Source organism: Eulemur rufifrons, chromosome 6, assembly GCF_041146395.1.
Source record: "Eulemur rufifrons isolate Redbay chromosome 6, OSU_ERuf_1, whole genome shotgun sequence".
Lineage (NCBI taxonomy): Eukaryota > Metazoa > Chordata > Mammalia > Primates > Lemuridae > Eulemur > Eulemur rufifrons.
In genome coordinates this window covers 5854307-5876470 of record NC_090988.1, presented here as the reverse complement: position 1 = coordinate 5876470, position 22164 = coordinate 5854307, and the positions used below count along the sequence as shown (strand labels likewise).

Genomic DNA, 22164 nt, shown 5'->3' with positions numbered 1-22164 from the left:
CCACTCCGCCTCTCCGAAGCGACAGAGGCCTGCGGCGCTGGGTTAAAGACAGGCGGCTGGCGCGCCGGCCCCGGTGGTCTCTGGGAGTTGTAGTCCCGGCGCCTTGGCGTCTGCCTAGGAGCCGGGGTGAGAGGCCTGTGTGTAGACTACCATCCCCAGGGAGCGGCCGGGGCCACGGTCCGGGCGAACACGACCACAGCGAGGGCCTGGGGCAAGAACAGGTGCGATGCTGGCGAGCGGCTGCCGGCGATTCGGGGCGCGCCTGGGCTGCCTGCGCGGCGGGATCCAGACTCCAGCCCAAACCGTCCACCGGAGCTTGACCTCCTGCATAGATCGTAAGGCTAGCCCTGGGTGCGCGGGGGCATCTGCGAGGGGCCGCGGTCTCCCGCTCCGTCCCGTCTCCCCTCGCCCGACTCCCCTGTGTCCTGTCACCCTCGGATGCTTAGAGAAGTGCAGATACTTGTGACTTTTTGTTGGTTGATTGATTTTTAAAATCATATCAATAGGTCATAAAGGTAGTGGGAATGTAAAAAACTGGGTGCTGATGGTGCTAAAGCTCCAAGGTAATACCAGAAGATTTGCTCGCGTATGTACATTTTATAACTCAACATCTATAGCTATAAAACACTTAAACTGTGGAAACTCGTGCAGGAAGTGGGAAACTACTGGAGATTACAAACCTGAATGTTTTCAGGTAAGAAGCAAATAATTTGAATGTAACGGGGAATGTTGGAGACCTAGTGGGACTAAGTGATTACAGCCAATTGGTGACTTGTCTGTGAAGCACCTAACCACTTTTTAATTTATTTTAAATAAATAACAGTTTATACTAGAATAAATCCGTTAGATTGACACTAGATCCATAAAATACACTAAGGTATAGAATACTATTTTCTGCTCAGCATTCTAAAACAACTTCAAGAGGTGCTGCCTTGTTCTAACGTTTAGAATTTGGTAAACAATGCCATACTACCGAAGCAGATAAGGAATTATATAGAGGTTTTTTTTGTTCTTCCTTGCTTTCTTTTCATCTTCCACTTGAGTTGCTGTACAATAAAGGTTTTCCTCATTTCATTTGGGCTGCTTTTCTATTTAGCTTTACCTTTTTAGTGTGTTGGCTATCTTGAACTCTGTCAGTAACTCTGACAAAAGTTCATGAGGCCTGGTGTTTGTTTTGTTTGTATAGTGTATTTCTTTTGGGAACTTAGATATTTTTACTTAGTCACCATATTTTTCTGTATTTAATTTGCCTTTTTTTTTTTGTATAATTTACTTTTTAACTTACCTCTTCCACTTTTCTTTCCAAGCAATACTCTCCTTTTGTTAACCATTCCCTTTTCTGGAATTGACTGTATTTGTTACCTGTCTAAAAGTAATTATGTTGTATTTACTTACTCATGTGATTAATATGAAACTCTACCCTGTTATTTATTTAGGATGCAATTCAAATTTATTTCTTAAACCTTTAGTTCCTTGAACTACTGGTTTTAGGAAGTAGCCATTTACAGAAGAACTCTTAACATTTATGGAGCATTTGCTAGGATTAAAATTCTGTAGCGCTTCTGTTTGCATTATCTGATTATGTTGTCCTTGGTGTGAATGAACCATATTCATCTTTGTAACCCCAGCACTGCTACATGGTAAAGACTCAATAAATGTTCTTTTGTGAATGATCTTTGAGCTATGAGCTACAGCAGCAAGAGTGTGTGAATAAATGATATAATGACCAGAGAACCATTAATTGTTTATCCCTAACTTTATCCCTGAGAGTAATACCCAACAGAGGTTTCTGCTCTGAGCTTCTCACGGCAGCCTAATCTTTAATCCTCACTATTTACCTCTGAGTTTCCCATTTTAATGAGAGTACTGATCACAGACAGAAGTGTTTTCTCTTGGCTCACACTGCTGGGCATTACTGACACCCAGGTTTGCACCAGAGGAACAGGCTCTGCCACCTGCACTTGTGTTCACTTGGAAGGACTTTCCATCACTAGAAGGCACGGAAGTAATTATTGCCGAGTGTGGCTCCATAGTTTTCCTTTTGTGCTGTTTAGCATTGTGACCAGAGTTTTAGCACTGTGGCCCCTACCTCCAGGGCTGCAACTGTATTTTAATAAGTGGCTAGGGTAGGAGATGTCTGGAAAGTCCCATATACTGTCCTAGGTTGATCTGGGTATGTGTTAGAACTGTCCCTTCTCCATCTCAGAAACAGATTAATGATTGAAGATGCCATTCTCTTGCTGTTAAAGGCTGTTGTGTGTATGGGAAATGCTATAATAGGTCCACCCTCTCAGCTTCATGGTGCTTCTTTGCAGTACTCTTCCCTGACCACTGTCCTAGAACTGAACATATTCAATCCTGCTCACAGCTTCCATGGGACTTAATGAAGAGCAGAAAGAATTTCAGAAAGTGGCCTTTGACTTTGCTGCTCGGGAGATGGCTCCAAATATGGCAGAGTGGGACCAGAAGGTAGGCATTGTCCTTTTAGATAGCTAGTCCAACAAAAGCCTTGTGCAGTGACCCTTATTTTCATCTCCTTATAGTAGTAATTGATCAGTGTCACTTACCAGCTTTTCCTGCAAGTGAGAGAACTGATAATGGATGACTCGTTTCGTAGAAGGCATCCTGATCATCTTGTAGATGTCTTTTTTTAAAAAAAATTTAACAAAGATTTGGACATAAAACCAAGGTAGTTTTATAGATAATAAACTTTTTAATGCCAGAAAAACAATTCTCACAGAGCACATCTTAACTTACACCACTGAAACAAGCAGTCATATTAAGTTAAGAGAATCCCTACACTCTCCCAAATGCAAACATCCTACTCCCCTCACTGAACCATCCAAAGGAAAGTCCATCTCTGGATCAGTTACTGATGATGTTGCTCTCTTTTGTACGTAGGAGCTGTTCCCAGTGGACGTGATGCGGAAGGCAGCCGTGCTAGGCTTTGGGGGGGTCTACGTGCGAACAGACGTGGGCGGGTCCGGACTGTCACGACTGGATACCTCTGTCATCTTTGAAGCCTTGGCCACAGGCTGCACCAGCACCACAGCCTATATAAGCATACACAAGTGAGTGTCCAAGCTTGGAAAGCACAATGAAGTGCTCACGTGGATTGTCTGGGAAATTTCAGATTTGTAGGAAAAAGATTGATCTTTTCAAGCTGATTGCCCTTGAGGAACTGGACTCAAGAGTACCTACCAGGTTTGCTGCTGCCTGTTGGACTTGAGTGTGTTGTCTTGTGCATTGCTTAGGGAATTAGGTCAGCCAGTCTCCTCCCCAGTCATAGATTGAGCTGTTACCAGCAGACTTCTCCAGTAGAGTGAGTGGTCAGGGTCCTGGCGCCCTTTTCCTCAATCTAAAGATAGAACCACCAATGATTTGAGAAAGTAATAGAAAGTACATATAATTCTGATTTTTAGGGGCCCATGTAACCTAGCTAGAAGTAGAATGAACATCCAGGTGAGAAACCGTGGCCCTGGGTATCTCTGGGTAGTACATATTCCAAAAACATGTTTTAATCTGGTCCTTTCCTTTGCAGTTGACTTTTCTCACTCGTGATTTTCCCTTCCCACTCTCTTCTGCTTCACTCTGCTTTGCTGCCCTGCCCTTTGTTCTCTCTCCCATTCCCCCAATTTCCTTTTCTTTTCTGACTTTGTTTCTGTCAATGTCTTGTCTTCTTGGTGTACCTATCAGCATGTGTGCCTGGATGATTGATAGCTTTGGAAATGAAGAACAGAGGCACAAATTTTGCCCACCACTCTGTACCATGGAGAAGTTTGCTTCCTACTGCCTCACTGAACCAGGTGGGTTCGCCATACTGCAGGTGACATATAGCAGGGAGAGAGGTGTGATTTGGGTGGAGTCACCAAGCACTCCTTCTAGCCTGTTGACACACAGAACGACTTACCAGCACTTTGGTTGTAAAGTAATGGAGTCCCATAACCCGATGTCACAGAACCGAGAGGCCTCTAGGTCAGAGGCCCTGCAGGCTATAGACCAGAACCTCCTTGCAGAGGCTCGCTGCAATACTCTCAGACAGTGATCCAATTGGTGCAGCAGTTTTTACAAAGTATAGAGAGTTCCTTTGGCCATCTGGATTTTACAGTAGCACACTCTGACATGTTTGTCTTTAGGGAAGATTTCCTAGGAGGTGAAACTGTGCGGGGCTCCCTTGACTTCACTAACTTTCTCACTCCTGTCTCTGCTCCCTTTTGATACCTGCTTCAGGAAGCGGGAGTGATGCTGCATCTCTTTTGACCTCGGCTAAACGACAAGGAGATCATTATATCCTCAATGGCTCCAAGGTCCTAGCACGCTGCCCTCTCAGAGCAACTTGGAGATCATTGCCACTTTCCTTCCGACATCGCTAGTTCCTTTGCAGTTACGAGTTAATATTCCCATAGAATTTTTACGTGTTAGGAAGAGAACCTCTGACCCATTTCCCTGTATTCACTCTCACTGTTTCTGTGTCTTCAGATCTGATTCCAGTTACCTTCACTCACTTTTGTCTGTCCTCTCCTCAGTAATCCCCAGGTTCCCTAGTTACGGCAGCTACCTTTTACCCCTCCTCAGTCTCTCTGTGCCATTACACCTTTTAGTGTCCCATTGTCGGGAGGACCTCAGTGGTTTTCCCAGACACTAGGCTCTGAGAACTTATGCTTTCCCAGTCCCTACACGCCCCTTCTCCAACCCCATAGGCCTTCATCAGTGGTGGTGGTGAGTCAGACATCTACGTGGTCATGTGCCGAACGGGAGGACCAGGCCCCAACGGCATCTCATGCATAGTTGTTGAGAAGGGGACCCCTGGCCTCAGCTTCGGCAAGAAGGAGAAAAAGGTGAGTGGCTGTTGGACAGGAAGCAATTGAAGGTATGAGACTCTGTCACCTGCCAGACTAACTCCTGCCCTATTTCAGAAAATAGGTTCACATACCTGCTAACCTATCTTTGAATCAGTTACTTCTATTAGGATTTTTGACAGGAGCATATAAAACAGAATAGGACATTGGTAAAGAAACACTAGGCCTCTGGGGAGAGTAGCAAAGTTTGCCAATAAGTCCCACAGGTCACCTGGTATTTAGTGCTGTCGCTTCTCCCGCCTCCTCTTTTGGGCCATATTTCTTATCCAGCTTCTCGTTTTGTTGTGCTTTTTACCCCAGGAAGAGATACATACAAAAGATCTGGTGTTGGCCAGAATTCTCAGGAATGAGAAGCATGTGGTCTACTTTTCTTCTTCGACTAGAAATAACCTTGGAGATGATTGTGCGTATTTCAGTAATCTAAGAAGGACAATGTTTCAGTAGGTGCTTGGGAAAGTAAGACATTCCTAGGATTAAGAAACCTCATGTCCTCCTCTTATCATGGGATCAAAAAAAAAGAAAGAAAGAAAGAAACCCGATGGCCAGGCCATGAACAATAAACCTGTGATTATGTGACTGTACTTGGAGATCAGGGTGAAACCCACTCAGATTTTTTAGACCAGATCCTCAAAACAGTCATCTATCTCCAATTTGTACTGTGACAGTTGGGATTTTGGGGAAAAGTCAGATAATGAAATAAGCCCTACATATACTTTTTTTTTCACAGCTCCTAGAGTTTCCGTATATTCTTGCACAATCCTTCCCGACCCTTTGCAACTGCCAAGGAGTTACGAGTTTTTGTGCCCCTTCTCTTTTGTAACATAGCAGGCATTTCTAACATAACCTACTGTGGTGCAATCATGCTAGCTCCTGGGGTCAGGGGAAGAGCTTAAATAAAAAGCTTAGGAATGGAGTTCATCTCAGCAACAAAAGAGAGCTGCTGGATGTTTTTATGTAAGGAAAGGTCGTAAAGACAGTAATATTTTCAGAGCCAGAAGGGAACTGGGAGATTTTCTATAGTTTCTGGTTTTCAAAATCTGCCTCACGAGGTCTGAAAGTTCCTTGAAGACTTCTACTCCCTGGAAGAGGAGATCAAGTAGTGAGGGCCTTAATCTATTTATATGTGAAGTATCTGAATAGGATTTTGTTTGAAAAAAGAGGCTCTGCTGGCTTTCTAGTCTAACTCCCTTATTTTATATAAAGAAATGAAGGCCACAAAGAAGTCAGGTGATTTTTCCAAAGATGAAAAATAAAGTTAATTAGTTGTGTGACATGGACTACATCTCAGGAATTCAGAATTTTCTCTGAGCTTACGACTGATATATCCAGTGGTATCCTGCTAGGCCAGCTCTCTGGGAAAAACAAACTTATTTATAGTGCTTGACTGTTTCTGTAGTATAAACACTCTTGCAGTGGCTGATTCTGTGATATTACAGAATGCTGAGTTAGGAAAACAGGGCCATAATCGGCTCTCCTGAGCTGGTGCCCCCGCATCACTCTGTCTGCAGCCAAGTGCTAGACCAGGGGTTGCCTGCACGGTGCCCTACTCCTCCCTCCCCAGTCTAATTACAACAGCTTTTAGGAACGCTAAGCTTTTAAAAGAGAAGTGTGCTAGTAAGGTCTTTAAAAGTAAATTAAACTTCTTCAAATAAGCCTGATATTGTCTCTGTTCTTATAAAAGAGTATACTCGGCCAGGCACGGTGGCTCACGCCTGTAATCCTAGCACTCTGGGAGGCCGAGGTGGGCGGATCGTTTGAGATCAGGAGTTCGAGACCAGCCTGAGCAAGAGCGAGACCCCATCTCTACTAAAAATAGAAAGAAATTATATGGACAGCTAAAAAAAAAATATATATATATAGAAAAAATTAGCCGGGCGTTGTGGTGCATGCCTGTAGTCCCAGCTACTCGGGAGGCTGAGACAGGAGGATCGCTTGAGCTCAGGAGTTTGAGGTTGCTGTGAGCTGGGCTGATGCCACGGCACTCACTCTAGCCTAGGCAATAGAGTGAGACTCTGTCTCAAAAAAAAAAAAAAAAAAAAGAGTATACTCATAGAGGCACCAAAAATAAGGGCAGATTCTGCCACATTCCTAAAAGTTGGGGGGAGTATTTGTAGGTTAGTCTGGTAGGGTGGACATTAGAATGTAGATTTTCTTAGTAAGTTAAAAAATGTTTAGCTTAAACAAACATCTTGTGAGTGTTGACAAGCCTTTAAATCTGAACTTTTTCTTTTTCCTTGTTTTAAGTTCTTACGGGTTTGAGTCCCAGGGTATTGGAACCCATACTTCACAGACTTCTGTCACCAGAGAAGGCCACCCTGCCTGGTGGATTGTTGGGCAGCCACACAGTCCCTGATTTTTTCCAGGTGGGGTGGAACTCCCAGCCAACTCGAGCTGTAATCTTTGACAACTGTGCTGTCCCCATGGCCAACAGAATTGGGAACGAGGGGCAGGGCTTCCTCATTGCCATGAAAGGACTGAACGGAGGGAGGATCAACATTGGTGAGAACATGAAGGGGTGGGATGAGGAGGTAGCAGGCTGGGGCAAGCAGCGCTGTCCTTCCAGCTCAGGTGGAATGTTGGCACTCTTCCCCTCTAGCTTCCTGCTCTCTGGGGGCTGCTCATGCCTCAGTCATCCTCACCCGAGACCACCTCAATGTCCGGAAGCAGTTTGGAGAGCCTCTGGCCAATAAACAGGTAACGTCCCTGTTGGCTCTGCTTGGCTTTCCACTCTTTGCAGCCCCTGAGACCTGCTCTGGCGCCCACGTTCTTTAGGAAACAAGCCATGACATCCCTTGTGGAGTCCTACCACCATCTTGGCCAGGGCTTGTGCTTTGTTTCTGTCAGTGATCTTTTTCAGAGGTGACGGTACTAGAGTCCAGAGCAAGCAAACAGACTTAGAACTCACAAGGCAGTGAAGTCCCTCCGTGGACGAGGCAAGAGACTTTGAAGCTTTGGCTCACTTAGAAAAGGCACTTCATTAGGGATGTCTTTTTAAGGGTCCCGGATTAGGTGCTGGTCTGAGCCCTCCTGTCTTAACTGAGCCCCTCTGTCTTATCTGGTTCTCTTCTCCTCTGTTGCTGCAGTACCTGCAGTTCAAACTGGCTGATATGGCGACAAGGCTGGTGGCTTCGAGACTGATGATCCGCAGTGCTGCAGTGGCTTTGCAGGAGGAGCGGGAAGATGCAATGGCCCTGTGCTCCATGGCCAAGCTCTTTGCTACGGATGAATGCTTTGCAGTACGTGACAAGCCCTCTGGCTCTCCTAAGATGGACAGGGAACAGCTGCTAGGCCCAGAGGTGTTGAGAGGTATAAGTCAGCTTTGGAACCCACCTCTCTTGGGATGCTGTAGGGCCACCCTGGGGCTTAAGGATATAAATGAACTCAGGAGAGGCCCGCAGGGGAGCTCCCATAGCACGCTTTTTGGCCTGCTCCATGCCATTACATACTTCATTCTGTCACTGCTGTTCGGTTGTGTTCTAGATAAGACACCACCTTTGGAAGTTTCACAGCAGCCCAATGCCTCTTGCCAAAATTTAGCACTCTGCCATGTTTACGTTGTTTGGGCAGAGCCACATTGAAGCTGCTTGGCCACTAGGTGGCACCTTAGCTTCATGTAATCCTAGCCAGGATGGTTGTGGGCAAGTTCTGGCTGGCAGATAGTAAGTGAGAAAGGCAGAGAAGTCTTTGAGTTGCCTGTCTAGTGGGGTTCAGTAAATGAACTTCCCTTGTTGTCTCTCACCACATAGAATGTGGACCCCTCTTTGGTCTTGGCTGTGAGTTGTTCTTCCTCTCATTAGTCTACAGCAGGCTGCTTGATGAGGGGCTAGGGTAGGGAGGGAAGCCACTTGATCCACAGTCTTCCCACAATCAATGGCATCTGATCCCTGTCTCCCTGCAGATCTGCAACCAGGCTTTACAGATGCATGGAGGCTATGGCTACCTGAAGGATTATGCTGTTCAGCAGTATGTGCGGGACTCCAGGGTCCACCAAATTCTAGAAGGTAAAATTGCCAGAGATATTCTCTTCCTTTCAGAATGGCTATAGGATCAGTGTTTTCCCCAGACTGTCTGTCCCATCAGGCCCTGTCTGTCTTGTCTCCTTCCTTCCCTCCTTCCTTCCTTCCTGTCTGCCTATCTGCCTGCCTTTCCCTAGTCCTGCTCTGGAAGTGGCCTGTTGGTGCATTAGAAGGAGCACCAGCCTAGAGTCAGGAGACTGCTTTGTCACCATGGGTGGTAGGACACTGAACCATTTCTGCTTCTGCTCTATTTTTGGAATTCGAGAGAAGGCTCAAACTGAGATAATATATGAGAAAGCATGTTCAAGGCTACAGCAGTGGCTGTTCTTTACTGTTATAAAGTACCTGGTCCTCAGGGATCTCAGAACTTCTATACAGTAACTTACGGGGCAAATGTGAGCCAGTGTGGTCACCAGCAGCTCTGCAATTTGATTATCAGCCAAACAGTCTAAAAGATATCTGTATCAATATTGCTAGGAAATTTTTCAATAAAATAAATCATCAGCATATGGGCATCTTCTTGGTAGTCACAGGCGTTCTGTCTGGGGAATATGTAAGCTGCTGGAGTCAGCTCAGCACATGGCTTTCTCCACTCTCTACAACCGGTGTGTAAGTCTTGAAATTCCATGACTCATGTTCCAGCGAGTGTAGGTAGCTGGGGTTCCACTGTAGGAAAAGCAGATGGGGCAGAGGCTTCTCTGACTTCTAGTGAAGTAATGTGGGGCTGCTTCACTGGGGACATTACATAATGGGGCCTCCCTGCCCCTTTCAAAGTATCCTTCTCGAACCTGAGCATGCACCAGACTTACCTAGAGAGCTTGTTAAAACAGATTGCTGGGCCTTGGGGGACCCCCTCACCCCCAGAGCATCTGCTCCCATGGTTCTACTGTGGGCCTGAGAATTTGCATTTCTAACAAGTTGTCCATGAGTCTGCCACTTCTTATCTGGGAACCAGACCTTGAGAAGTTCCTATACTTCTGTTTAAAGTATAGACTGCTCAAGGTTAGTCTGCTGCTTTCTGCTTCCTGGAAGCATGTTTATCAGCTCAGTTGCCAGTATTCAAATTCCATTCCCCAGGGTCTCATTCCTTCTGTTACTCTTGGCGATTACTTTCTCACTTGGCTTTTATGAGTGTGGGAAACTCGCCCTTCATTCTAACTCTCTCTTTTAACCCTGCTATAATAAGTGTGAAAAGCCAGATACATTTATGTTCGGTCACACCATCATCTATTTGTAGAGAAATTTGGGTACTGGTCACTTTATCACTTTGTTTTATCATGGACTTTGCTATTGAATAAATCTAAAATTTTAGATTTGGCTTTATTTGATATTGTGCTTACTCATTCCTCAAGAGGGTTTATATTTCTCTTTGCATTAAAGGCCACTGCTAAAAATGAAGCAAACAATTGATACCCTCTTCTAGGGAGATGTTTTTGTTCTTTTATAATTCAGTTTACTGATTATGAAAGAAATGTATATTCACTGTTGAAAACCTACATAAAATAAGAAAAGTAAAAGAAAAAAATCACTCATGTTTCTATATCCAGAATAATATTTTGGTATATCTCCTTTTGGACTGTTTTTTTTTTTTTATTTCCTGGCCTTTTTCTGTACTTTGGAGAGAAGTCTATGATAATCCCATCCCTCCCAGAGATAAAAGCAGTGATTCTAGTTTAAATCCACAACTATCCTGAACTAGACTTAGAGCAGCCTGGTCAGAGCTTTAGTGAACTTTCAGATTTTGCTGCTATTAAATCTTTCCTTCTCTGTCCCTCTTGCAGGTAGCAATGAAGTAATGAGGATGCTGATCTCTCGAAGCCTGCTTCAGGAGTAGCACCCACACTTAATATCACCTGGTGTTCCGTGTGCAGCTGCAGTCAGTGTAGAGGGGTTCCATGTAGGCCGTCCTGTTCTAAATGAATCGTGGATTAGACTGAAGGGCTGGGCGCTTCCAGGGTAGGACCTGCACTGTGTGTGTGGGCAGCAGAGTCCTCAGTGGAAATGGAAGAGCTGCCCTGAATAGAAATGTCACAAGAAGACATACTGCCTTGTTTTCATAATTCTAGAAAGGTGACAAATGAAGATTCACTATCACACCAAAGTCTTTTCTTGGAACCACATTGTCTTGATTTTTCTGCGTATTGGTGGCTCACTGGATCCCTCTTCTTCTAGGGGCCTGGGTACTTCCATTGGAACTCTTCCTGATTATAGAGCAAAGGTGTGGGGAGGGGGAATGAAGGGAGAGTGCTCTCATCTGTTTCTGTTCTCTGCAGCACAGCTAAGGATGCAGAGGATTTCTCTGGAATGTAAATTATGATGAAATGAATATTTGGGAAACTACTCCTAAGCTGTGATTTAGGGTGTGTTTCTATGTCTGGACTATCTGAATATCAAGGGCTGAGATTATTTGGAATTTTGAATATTTGTTCTCTTTGTTTTTAGAAGCCTGCAGTCTAGGAATGTTATTTAGGGTTTCTGTGATCCTTCCTGATAAGTACTTTCTATCTGAGTTTTTGTTTCCTTTTTTGAAGGTGTTCCTTCCTCTTTTTAAATATTTTTAATCACTACACTGATAAATAAAGTCTACCCCTTTCTGTACTGTCTCTGGTTCTACTAACGTTGGTTTTTATATTATCCTTCTAAACCTTTACAACTACTTAAAATTTTTTTTTAATTTGATTACATTTAACTGGATTTTAAGTAATAATAAAAAAACTCTCCTTGAGCAATTTGGCTTTTAAAAGTAGGCTCCTTAAATTATTAATAGCTTTGCCAACTAAGCATTGTTTCTGATGTAGGAAAGATTTAAGGTAATATTCAAAGATGGGGACTTCTGGGGGAACGCTGTCATAAATGATTGTTATTCCATCCCCTCATTTCTGTAGAAAAATATATGAAGATATTTTATTAACTACAATCAGTGTCTGGAGAGAACAAAATATGTGTCTAGCTAAACAAATATTTTCTTTTTTGAATGCATACTCTACGTAAGAAACTGTTGGGCACTGCATGGCGATCGGGTGTGGGATGCTACAGAGCTGAAAGGCTGCTTCTGCTGTCCAAGGCCTTCTGTAAGAGAGGAGCTAAGGCATAGCCGTAGAGCACTGTAATCCTGTATCTGCATAAGACTGAGAAGGCAGCCTGGCAAAGTGATAAGGTAGGGAGGGAGTCAGAGAGAAGGTAGAAGGTAGGATTTCACATTAAGCTTTTATGAAAATATGGAATTTTTAAAGAGAATCAAGAATGTCAATTTCAGACAGGAAAGAAACAGGAGCAGGAAAAGTATAGGATTTATGTGGAAGCTGTTTGCAGTTTTGTTTAATTGTGGCTTGGGGTTGGCAGGGACAGAAAGAAAATATAAGTTGAATCGGGTTAGTTAGGAAAGCCAAGGGTGAGGTTTTATTCGGTGAACAGTGGAGAGTCATGGAAGGTTCTTAATGAGAAAGATAGGATGAAATTAATGCAAAAAAACATTCTGGAATGCATATGTGGGACGAATACGAGTTAGGAAGGACAGAAGGGAAGACATATCCAGTTAATAGGTTCTTGAGCCAGGCATGGGGACTCGAGCCTGTAATGCTAGCTTACTTGGGAGTCCGAGGCAGGAGGCTCACTTGAGCCCTGGAGTTTGAAGCCATATAGCAAGACACTGTCTAAAAAACAAACAAAAATAAAACCTGGGGAAAAAAAGGTTCTCAAAATAGTCATGGTATGAGACAATTTGAGCCTAAAAGGAAAGGCAGATGAGAGGGAATATAGATGCCCACGGTGCTTGAAGACCTGAGGAATTGGGTTGCTTCCTGGCATTCCAATTCCGAGAGGCTTCCATTCTGACTGGAAACAGAAACAGGTGCTCTATGTTCGTGTCTCATTATTTGTTCCCTTAGTAAGATTTGATGAAATGGTAGTTATTAAAAGTGCATTTCTCACTATCACCCTCAGTTATTATTCAGAGATTTCAGTTTCCCAGTAGCCTAGCAAGGGATTTGACCAAGGTAGCAAGAACAGTGAACCTTGAGCTCATTTCCAGCACAGTGCATTTGCCTATCTCACAAATAAAAAAAGCCACAGCACGTCTTAAGGAAAACCTACGTGGCAGTGCTGTGTTAGGTGCAGGGCATACACAGACCAAATACAGCTCAACTTGGACCGCCCCTGCGGACTCGGGAGGCTGGTAAATAGGAAGCAATTTCAGTGTGTGGTGGCAAGAACCAAGGCATGCACACCATGCTCCGGGCACCAGAAGTCTTGTAGTCATAGCATGATAACTTAAGTCGGGATTGGATTTCCAGGTTGTCTTAACTCTAATAATTCTTAAAACTACCTCCTATCACAGTTGTGGGGGAACTTTAATTATACACACACACACGCACACACACACACACAGAAGAATGTTTAAGTCACCTATCAAAATTTTCTCTTCATCCCTTATAGATTTGATAAACTAGAAATACCTGATTTACTTTAGTGCTTACCTGTTTATACTTTTACTTTAAAAATACTAAGATTTCTCCAAAGCACTTTCCTGTGAATTGTACATCTCTTGATTTTCACAAGGGGGTCCTTGCACAGAGTTGACACTCGAGAGACGCTAATGTTAAATTGGTTTGAGCTGAATTAACAACCATGTTGAAAACAGCATCTATCAATGCTGCTGGTAGGTTCAGAGATTGAGCCCTGGATTCAGACTCCTACATCTGGATTTGATTGCCAGCTCTACCACTAACTGTGTGACTTTAAGTAAAATCACTTAAACTCTGTTTAGCTTATTTCCTTCTGAGTATATTGGAGATAATAAAAGTTCCTACTTCATAGGATAATTGGTGAATCAAGTGAAAGAATCCACATAAAGGGCTCAGAACAGAGTACATTAAAGCACTCAATAAATATTAGCAATTATTAACCTCATTTATAAATGAACATAGTGAACTGTGAGAGAGTAAGTGACCTGCTCAAACTTACACCGGTGTCAGACTGAAGTTGTAAAACATAACTCTTAACATTTAAAATATTTAAGATTGTGACTGGTAGCCCATTAGTGCTAAATATCAAATATTAATATTTCTGGTCTGCCTCTCTTCTGAGTAAATGACAGGACTGCATTGCCTTTTGTCAATTTTACAAAAACATATAATAAGCACATGAACCCATTGCTAAGTTTTCTTCCAGGGTTTTAGAAGGGGCCCATGCAAGTTAGGGGCCCAGAACATAAGCTTCATTAGCTTCATGGTAAATATCCCATTGACTTTCCCCTTTGCATTACCTAACATTTCCATATGCATTATTTTCACCCAAAATTTCGTTTCTCTTTGGCACTGAGAAAGCCTTGCTATTCCTGGGTGTTATGATCACAAAGCACCATGTCAATGGATGCTCTCCACGTCAGCGTGGGAGGGTGGACTGCCATAGCGCTAAGGTAAACAGCCCAGAACAGCTGGTCTCTGCGGCACCACTTCACAATTCCAGGTCAGTAACCCCCACTGGAAGGAAGAGAAGAGGGACTCAGAGGCCAGAGAGTAGAGTGGGAGACCCAATGGACCAGTCCTTCCAACTGAAAATCAAATTCTATTTTATAGATGCTTGGTGATCTGTGGCAAGGAGTGGATGAGAAGGGACAGAATAAGCCAGGATGACAAAATGTTCTTTCGTTGCTTAGAATGGAGGAAAATTTATTGCCACAACCTGCTTGTAAGGACAAGGCAGGGCCCCCAAAGCCTCTTCACCTGCTCTAGGCTGAATGGGATCTCCCCGTCATGTCTCTGTAAGTGAGTGTGTTGCTGTGAGCGCACCAGTTCCTTTCATCTTTCTCTCCTAGTTACTTGTCCCTTTTCACCCAGTCTCTGGATCCCTAGCTCAGAACATCTGGGTCTGGAGAGTGTACTAGAATACTCACCTCCTGTCACCACAAACAGAAAGGAATTTTGCTCTGCCTCTGGCCAGGCATTCTTAGTCCCCACAGGACAGAAAGAGGAAATACCAGTTCCCCCCTAGCCAAGGAGCAGGGTATCTCGAGCCTGAAGGAGCTGTCACTGCTTTGGAAAAGTGGGGCCTATGGTTTATTTCCAGTGTAGTCTACTCAGTATTGGTTCAGTTCTCCCCCTGCTCCAACTTTAATGTGGGCATTACAGTTTTCTCAAGTTTTTACGAAGAGTTATATAAACAGTGCTTTAAGACAGTTCACTGGTTACCTTCCCCAGCCCTCACCCAGAGGAAGGTCCTGACCCTTTCACACACATATTCTGATCCTTCTCACAAAATCTGGAAGCACCATTCTTTTCTCTTTTGTATGTAAACCAGTCTGCGGGCATGAGATTCTTCCACCAGGCTTTAATGTCATCAGAGTCTGAGAGACATCTGATTCATTTCCTTATCCTACATAGTAGGGAACTCAGTGTTTACTGAACAAACAGAAAAAGACTGGAAAGAAGCCATCATCACCAATGAGATACTAACTGCAGCTATTGACAAATCTGAAACAGGAAGAGGCAAGACACACCATCAAAAGTCAACTGAACACACAAGAACAAGAACTGGACACAAGAACGTGGCTTCCAGGGATGTATGGTGAGTGAAAAGGCAAACTCAGGTTAAATACTATGTCGTCCCGTTTATGTGGCATTCTTGAAATAATGTCATCATAGAGGTCAAAACCAAGTTAGTGTTGCCAGGGATTAGGGTTTGGGAGGGGAGGAATGCGGTGCCTAGGCAGGGATGCAGAGCGAGCCTTCCCCTTCTCTGGCTGCACGGGCGCAGCCTCAGTATCGCCTCCACTCCCTGCATTGCCGTTTACAGATTGCTTAGGGATAACACAGGTGACCAAGGGTTTGAGCCAAGGAAAGGTGGGAGGACAGGGCAGTGATGAGGCAGGTGGTTGAGCCTGGCCTTCAATTTGTAAGCATCAAGTCCCTGAGGGTTCAGGAAGCCCTGTGCCCCATAGCATTCCTCACGGGCATGCCTGGCCAGAGGCAAGGCCTCAGAGACCCAAAGCTCTGAGAAGGTTATTGTACCTCTCCCTACTCCCCATAATTACACTGTAAACAGGCATTATTTGCCAAGGAGTTGGATTTTATTCTGTGGTAACTGTATATCCACATGCAGAAGAATGAAATTGGACCCTTATCTTACACCATACACAAAAATCAACTCAAAATAGATAAAAGACCTAAACTTAAATGGATTAAAGACTTAAATTAAAACATAAAGCTATAAAACTCCTAGAAGAAAACAAAGAGGAAGAATCATGACATTGGTCCTGGCAATGGTTTCATGAATGTAACCCCAAAAGCAAGGGCAACAAAAGCAGGAATACATCAAACTAAAAAGCTTCTGTGTGGCAAAGGAAACAATCGATAGAGTGAAAAGGCAACCTGTGGGCTAGGAGAAAAGATTTGCAAACTGAATCTCTAATAAGGGGTAAATTTCCAAAATATATAAGGAACTTTAACAACTCAGTAACAAGAAAACAAATAACCCAATGAAAAATGGTAATGAAGAGGTCTGATGGATTTTAAGATGGGAAGGATCTTAAAAGATTTGCTTTTTAGAAAGGCATTTTACAATAAAGACATCTGCATTTTACAATAAAAATATTGAATGTTTATGGTGGCACAGTTCACAATTGCAAAGATGTGGAAACAACCCAAGTGCCCATCAATACATGAGTGGATTAATAAAATGTGGCATATGTACACCATGGAGTACTACTCAGCCACAAAAAAACAATGGTGATCTAGCACCTCTTATCCTTGTTAGAGCTTGAGCCCATCCTTCAAAGTGAAGTATCACAAGAATGGAAAAACAAGCACCACATGTACTCGCCATCAAATTGGTACTAACTGATCAACACTTAGGTGGTCACATAGAAGCAATATTCATCAGGTGCTGGGTAGAAGGGGGTGGTGGGAATGGGTAAACTCACAACTAATGGGTGCAGAGCTCACTGTATGGGGGAAGGTCATGTTTGTAGCTCTGGCTTAGGCGAGGCAATGGCATTATATGTAACCAAAATGTTTGTATCCCCATAATATTCTGAAATTTAAAAAAATTAAAATAAAAAAAAAAAAAAAAGAAATGCTGGCTTTGAATATGGTTAGGTCTTCAGCACTTTCCTGGTTGTTAATTCTAGTTGTAGCATTGTAGAAAATATATTGGCCAAAAAAAAATCTAGGGGCTTATATTAATAAATACACAGCAAATTCGTTCATTTATAAGTAAACCAGGTTGGCACAAACATTAGTGAACAGAGGAAATAGTGGAAAGTCTGTAGAAGGGGGGCAAAGAGAACAGATTTTTTAAATGTTAGAATGTTTAATTTGCTATATGGACAAGAGACAGCAGATTTAGCAAATAAAAGGACAGGGTGCCCTGTTTAATCTAAAAGTCAATACACAAGTACTTTCTTAGTGTACATACCCCAAATATGGGGGAAGGGGAATACTTATGCTAAACAATTATTCATTGTTTACCTGGCATTCAAATTTAAACTGAGCATCTGTGTTTTCCTGACCACTCCACCCTGAGGGTATTTCCAACCTCCCTTCTAAGGACTGGATCTGGTTCTCTGTTCTCCAGCTGCCCTACCATGAACTCCTCTCTGGTTACCAAAGCACTGCTTGGGGCCGCTCTCCACCAACTATGGAAGAAATACTGGCTTTGTCCCATTCTGTAGGTTGTCTGTTCGCTTTAATGATAGTTTCCTACAGAATGGGAGAAACTCTTTGCATGCTACACATCTGATAAAGGGCTGATAACAAGAATCAATATAGAACTTTAAAAAATTAACAGGAAAAAAATCAAACAACCCCATTAAAAAGTAGGCAAAGGAAGGACATGAACAGAAACTTTTCAAAACAAGACAGAATAATGGCCAGCAAACATATAAAAAAAGTGCTCAACATCTCTAATCATCAGGGAAATGCAAATCAAAACCATAATGAGATATCACCTAACTCCAGTGAGAATGGCTTTTATCAAGAAGTCCCAAAACAGCAAATACTAGCGTGGATGCAGAGAGATAGGAACATTCTTACGCTGCTGGTGGGACTGCAAATTAGTACAACCTCTATGGAATGTAATATGGAGATACCTCAAAGAGCTAAAAGTAGAACTACCATTTGATCCAGCAATCCTATTACAGGGAATCTACCCTTCATCCCATGCCAGGTGATTGCTCACTCAAAGGGCACTCTGGTTGGACTCTCAGGTTCCCCCTTAAGGGGAAAATCACATATCTTTTCCTGTGAGAAAGATCTGTGTTCCAAAATTATTTTTCCCAAGAACCATCTGCAATTATTGTAACCACTCTTATGCATTTGTGACACATCTTGGGTTGATTGGCAAGCCTCATGCCACCTGTCTCGTGTTGGCTCTCAGAGAACCATCTCTTCGGTAAGTAGAGTGGCAGCAACGTTTTGGGGAGGTTTGGAGAACAGCTGGAGGGTTAGTAGGACATTGAACTTCTAAATATATAGTTTTTTCATAACTGAAAAATAGTTCCCACTTCTCTTCTCCAGCCTAACTTGGGGTTTTGGTCCTTCTCTAAACACAAATTACCTGCCCCAAGCTAGAATAATGTCCCAGCTCCACCACAGGTTCTCTACTGTCAACTAGGAAATGTTCTTAGTTGAGGAGAGCCAATGTGATATGACCAAAATCTCAGGCTTCCCCTTTTATAATATTTAATGGATATTTTGGGTAAGTTTTGGGCAAAATAAATAAATAAATAATACTGCTTATCGCTTGCCATTAGTTTTTTTCTTTAACAATGAACACTTCGATGGGTTTTCTGGACAATTCTCTCATCATAAACCAATGCAATTGCATCTGAGTTATAGACGCTAGATGGTCAGCATTTACAGGCACAGAGGATCCAACTGCGTCCATTTTAGTCTCCAGATCAGTCATTTCCTAAAACCACAGGTCACAGATGTGTATACAGACCCATCTTCTGAAGTATCTAAGCATGTAATCCTTTATGATCTGGTAAGTATTTTTATGACCATCACCTTTCATGAGTAAAATTAGCATGAGCAAAGTGTCAGTATGAAATGTCTGTGACAAAGCTTAATGTGATTTCCATCATAATCCTGTTAAATCATGCCTGTTTCTTTGGCCTAAGAGAAAATGAAATCAGTTCACAAAGATCAAAGTTTATTTTTCTAAATGACTGTTTTTTTTAGTCATCAGAGATAGTCCTGGGCCTCTGTGCTCACTGATCCCAAAGCAATGTACCTTCTTTCTCAAGCATTGCCGAGCACCTTCTTTGTCTTGATCATTGTAGCTGTTTCTCTTGATTCAGAAGGATGGGGGTTGGTAGGAAATACAGTATTTTCTTTTCTTTTTTTAAGATCCAGAGAATTCAAAGCTAAGTAATACAGTATTTTCTGCTACATATGGACTGGTGTTCTGAGAGACTAACACTTGCGTTTTCTGCTGCAACTAATACTTGTTGAATGCAAGCTGTCTAAAGGAAATGCATGCACTGGTCATGGCATGGGGAGAAAGGCTGTGTTAGGGACACAAAGATGCTTAAAATATGGTTCCTGCCATCAAAGAACTTATTTCTTCCACTTGCTATCACTAAGGATGACCTTCTCAGGCTGGGCTTGGGTCCAGCCCTCAGGGTCCCAGTCCCTTCCTCGGCCTCTGGGTGCGCAAGCTCTGCCCATGGGTCCCACACCTCTGCCGTCCACACGGGGTCACTCTGGTAGGATACCCCTGTGGGGGTGCTTGCAGGGCAGAAGACCGTGGGCTCCAGTAGAAAGCCTCCCAGAGCGGAGCCATCCCTGTGCTCTCACCACCCTCTCTAACCTGTCAGGGGTTCCTGCCCCATCTGAATTAGAGCTAACATCACAACCAGAGCAAGCTCTTCTGCCACAGGCTCTCAGAACCCCTCTTGTGCCCTAGAACAGGACTCCTATTTCCTTACATGAGAAGTGTCCATCTATTGGCATTGTCAGTGTTGGAGATGATTGGGCCTTTCTCCCTGTCAATGCGTGCAAGTCGTTTTAAGGTTGCTTTGTAATTTATCTACAGACAAATCGGACCCATAGCAAGTGCCTTCCCAATGCCATTAATTCTTTGATGGGTCCCTGGATACTGCATGTAAACCTGACCTCACCCCATTTGCATGGGGAGGGGGGTGGCAGTAGGTATCAGATTCCATACATAACTGAGCATGTGGATCTAACTAACAAGCCTGACCTCCAAAATGTACCAGAAGAGAGGCTGCTATTTCCTTCTGTGCACACCTTACCTGCAGGTGCGCTGACTCAAGCGTGGGAGAGTGCAGTCGTCCTTGGTCTGGTGGCCACTTTTATTTCCCAGTCCATTTCTCCTCAGAACAATCCCCAGCAGCAATTGTTCAGTCAGTGTTCCGATGACGAAGGACTGCACGAAACAGCTCAGAACTGCCTTTGGCAATTGTTTCCTTTTTTTAAAAAAAAAATAACTTTTATTATATCAAAGTTATATATGTAGATAATTTTAAGTCAAATAGTTTCATAAGGCCTTCAGTGAAAAGCTGTAACCCTCTTTCCCATCTTGCTCCATGCTTGAATCCTGTTCTGCAGACTCATTTTCAAAGCATTCATCTGTTTCTTGTAGGAACTATCTCCGTATTTCAAAATAATGTACTTAAACTCCTATTGGTTGATTTTCAATTTTAGGTAAATCTATTAATCCCTTGATATGGAAAATTAGAATTTATGGCTCCTCTACCTCTTCTGTTTACCCACCAGTCTTCTCTCTGCCTACCCTCCTGGTACAGTTATATCACGATTTTTGGTTAAATCAATGTTCAGTGTTTACATTAATATGCATATTGTTTATAGCTGAGCCTCACAGGGCTCTATGATGTCCTTTCTTGTACAAAATTTTATTTTAAAAAATCTTGACTATTCTCCCATTAGACAATTGGGGTACCAGTGAAGTCAGAATTGGTAAATATTTGTCTATATTCCAGGCTTTGAAATAATATATTTTCACCCTACAATGCATCTATAATGCTAATATTAAAATAGTGCTAATAATATTATATAAAATATAAATAATTTAATACCATTGCAAATACTAATATAATAATTAGTACTGATAATGCTGATTATTATTTTTAAAAATTTGTTTATAATTGAGACATAATAGTTGTATAATTTGATGGGCTACAATGTGATGTTTCAATACATGTATACATTGTGTAATGATCAAATCAGGGTAGTTAGCATATCCATAATCTCAAACATTTATCATTTCTTTGTGGTGATAACAGTCAAGATCCTCTTTTCTAGCTATCTTGTAATATACAATACAGTAGTATTAGCTATAGTCACCCTACTCTGTAATAGAATTTATTCTTCTTATCTAAGTGTAAGTTTGTACCAATTGACCAACCTCTCTCACTCTCCGGTTCCTTCTTCCCTCCTCTCCCCAGCCTCTGGTAGCCATTATTCTATTCTTTATTTCTATGATACCAACTTTTTTAGATTCCACATATGTGTGTGATGATGCGGCTTTTGTCTTTCTGTGCCTGGCTTATTTCACTTAACAGAACATCCTCCTGGTTCATTCGTGTTGCCATAAATGACAGAATTTCCTTCTTTTTCATAACTGAATAGTTTTTCATTGTGTGTATATACCACAATTTCATTATCCATTCATTTGTTGAGGAACATTCAGGTTGATTCTATCTCTTGGTTATTGTGAATAGTGCTGTAATGAACACGCGGGTGCAGATGTCTCTTTGACGTACTGATTTCCTTTCCTTTGCATATATACCCACAAGTGGGATTGCTGGATCATATGGTAGTTCTATTTTTAGTTTTTTGAAAAACTTCCATACTGTTCTGCATAGTGGCTGTACTAATTTACATTTCTACCAACAGTGTATGTGTTCCCCTTTTCCACATCCTCACCAGCATTCGTTATTTTTTGTCTTTTTGATAATAGCCAGTCTAACTGGAGTGAGGTGATATCTCATTGTGTTTTTGATTTGTATTTCCCTGATGATTTTAGTGATGTCGAACATTTTGTCACATACTTGCTGGCCATGTGTATGTCTTCTTCTGAGAAATGTCTGTTTAGATCTTTTGCCCATCTTTAAATTGGATTATTTGGATTTTTGCTATTGAGTTCTTTGAATTCCTTACATATTGTTTTTTTGAGAACATGATATTACCACATGTTATTTCTGCACTGGTACTTATTATGAGGATTTTGCATATACAGATATAAAAGTTCAATGTAAACATGCTTTTTAAAACAATGTTTTAATTTTTGCTTATATGTTCTGGATA

The 22164-nt window shown here is 42.5% G+C and overlaps 1 protein-coding gene across 1 annotated transcript; it reads left to right on the top strand.

The window, feature by feature from the left end:
- The first annotated feature begins 194 nt into the window (after positions 1-194).
- ACAD8 (acyl-CoA dehydrogenase family member 8) lies at positions 195-11444 on the top strand. Its single transcript, XM_069468665.1, has 11 exons — positions 195-335; positions 2369-2469; positions 2902-3071; positions 3697-3806; positions 4231-4307; positions 4701-4838; positions 7223-7358; positions 7456-7553; positions 7943-8095; positions 8758-8860; positions 10657-11444. Exons 1-11 carry the CDS (start codon positions 227-229, stop codon positions 10707-10709), a joined length of 1248 nt encoding a protein of 415 aa, XP_069324766.1. The 5' UTR covers positions 195-226; the 3' UTR covers positions 10710-11444.
- The last annotated feature ends 10720 nt before the right edge of the window (positions 11445-22164 follow it).

Coding starts and splice junctions, on each gene's coding strand:
- ACAD8 (XM_069468665.1), top strand. CDS start 227: ATGCTGGCGAGCGGCTGCCGGCGATTCGGGGCGCGCCTGGGCTGCCTG. Junction 4,308..4,700: donor ATATCCTCAATGGCTCCAAG/GTCCTAGCACGC, acceptor CCAACCCCATAG/GCCTTCATCAGTGGTGGTGG. Junction 4,839..7,222: donor TCGGCAAGAAGGAGAAAAAG/GTGAGTGGCTGT, acceptor GATTTTTTCCAG/GTGGGGTGGAACTCCCAGCC.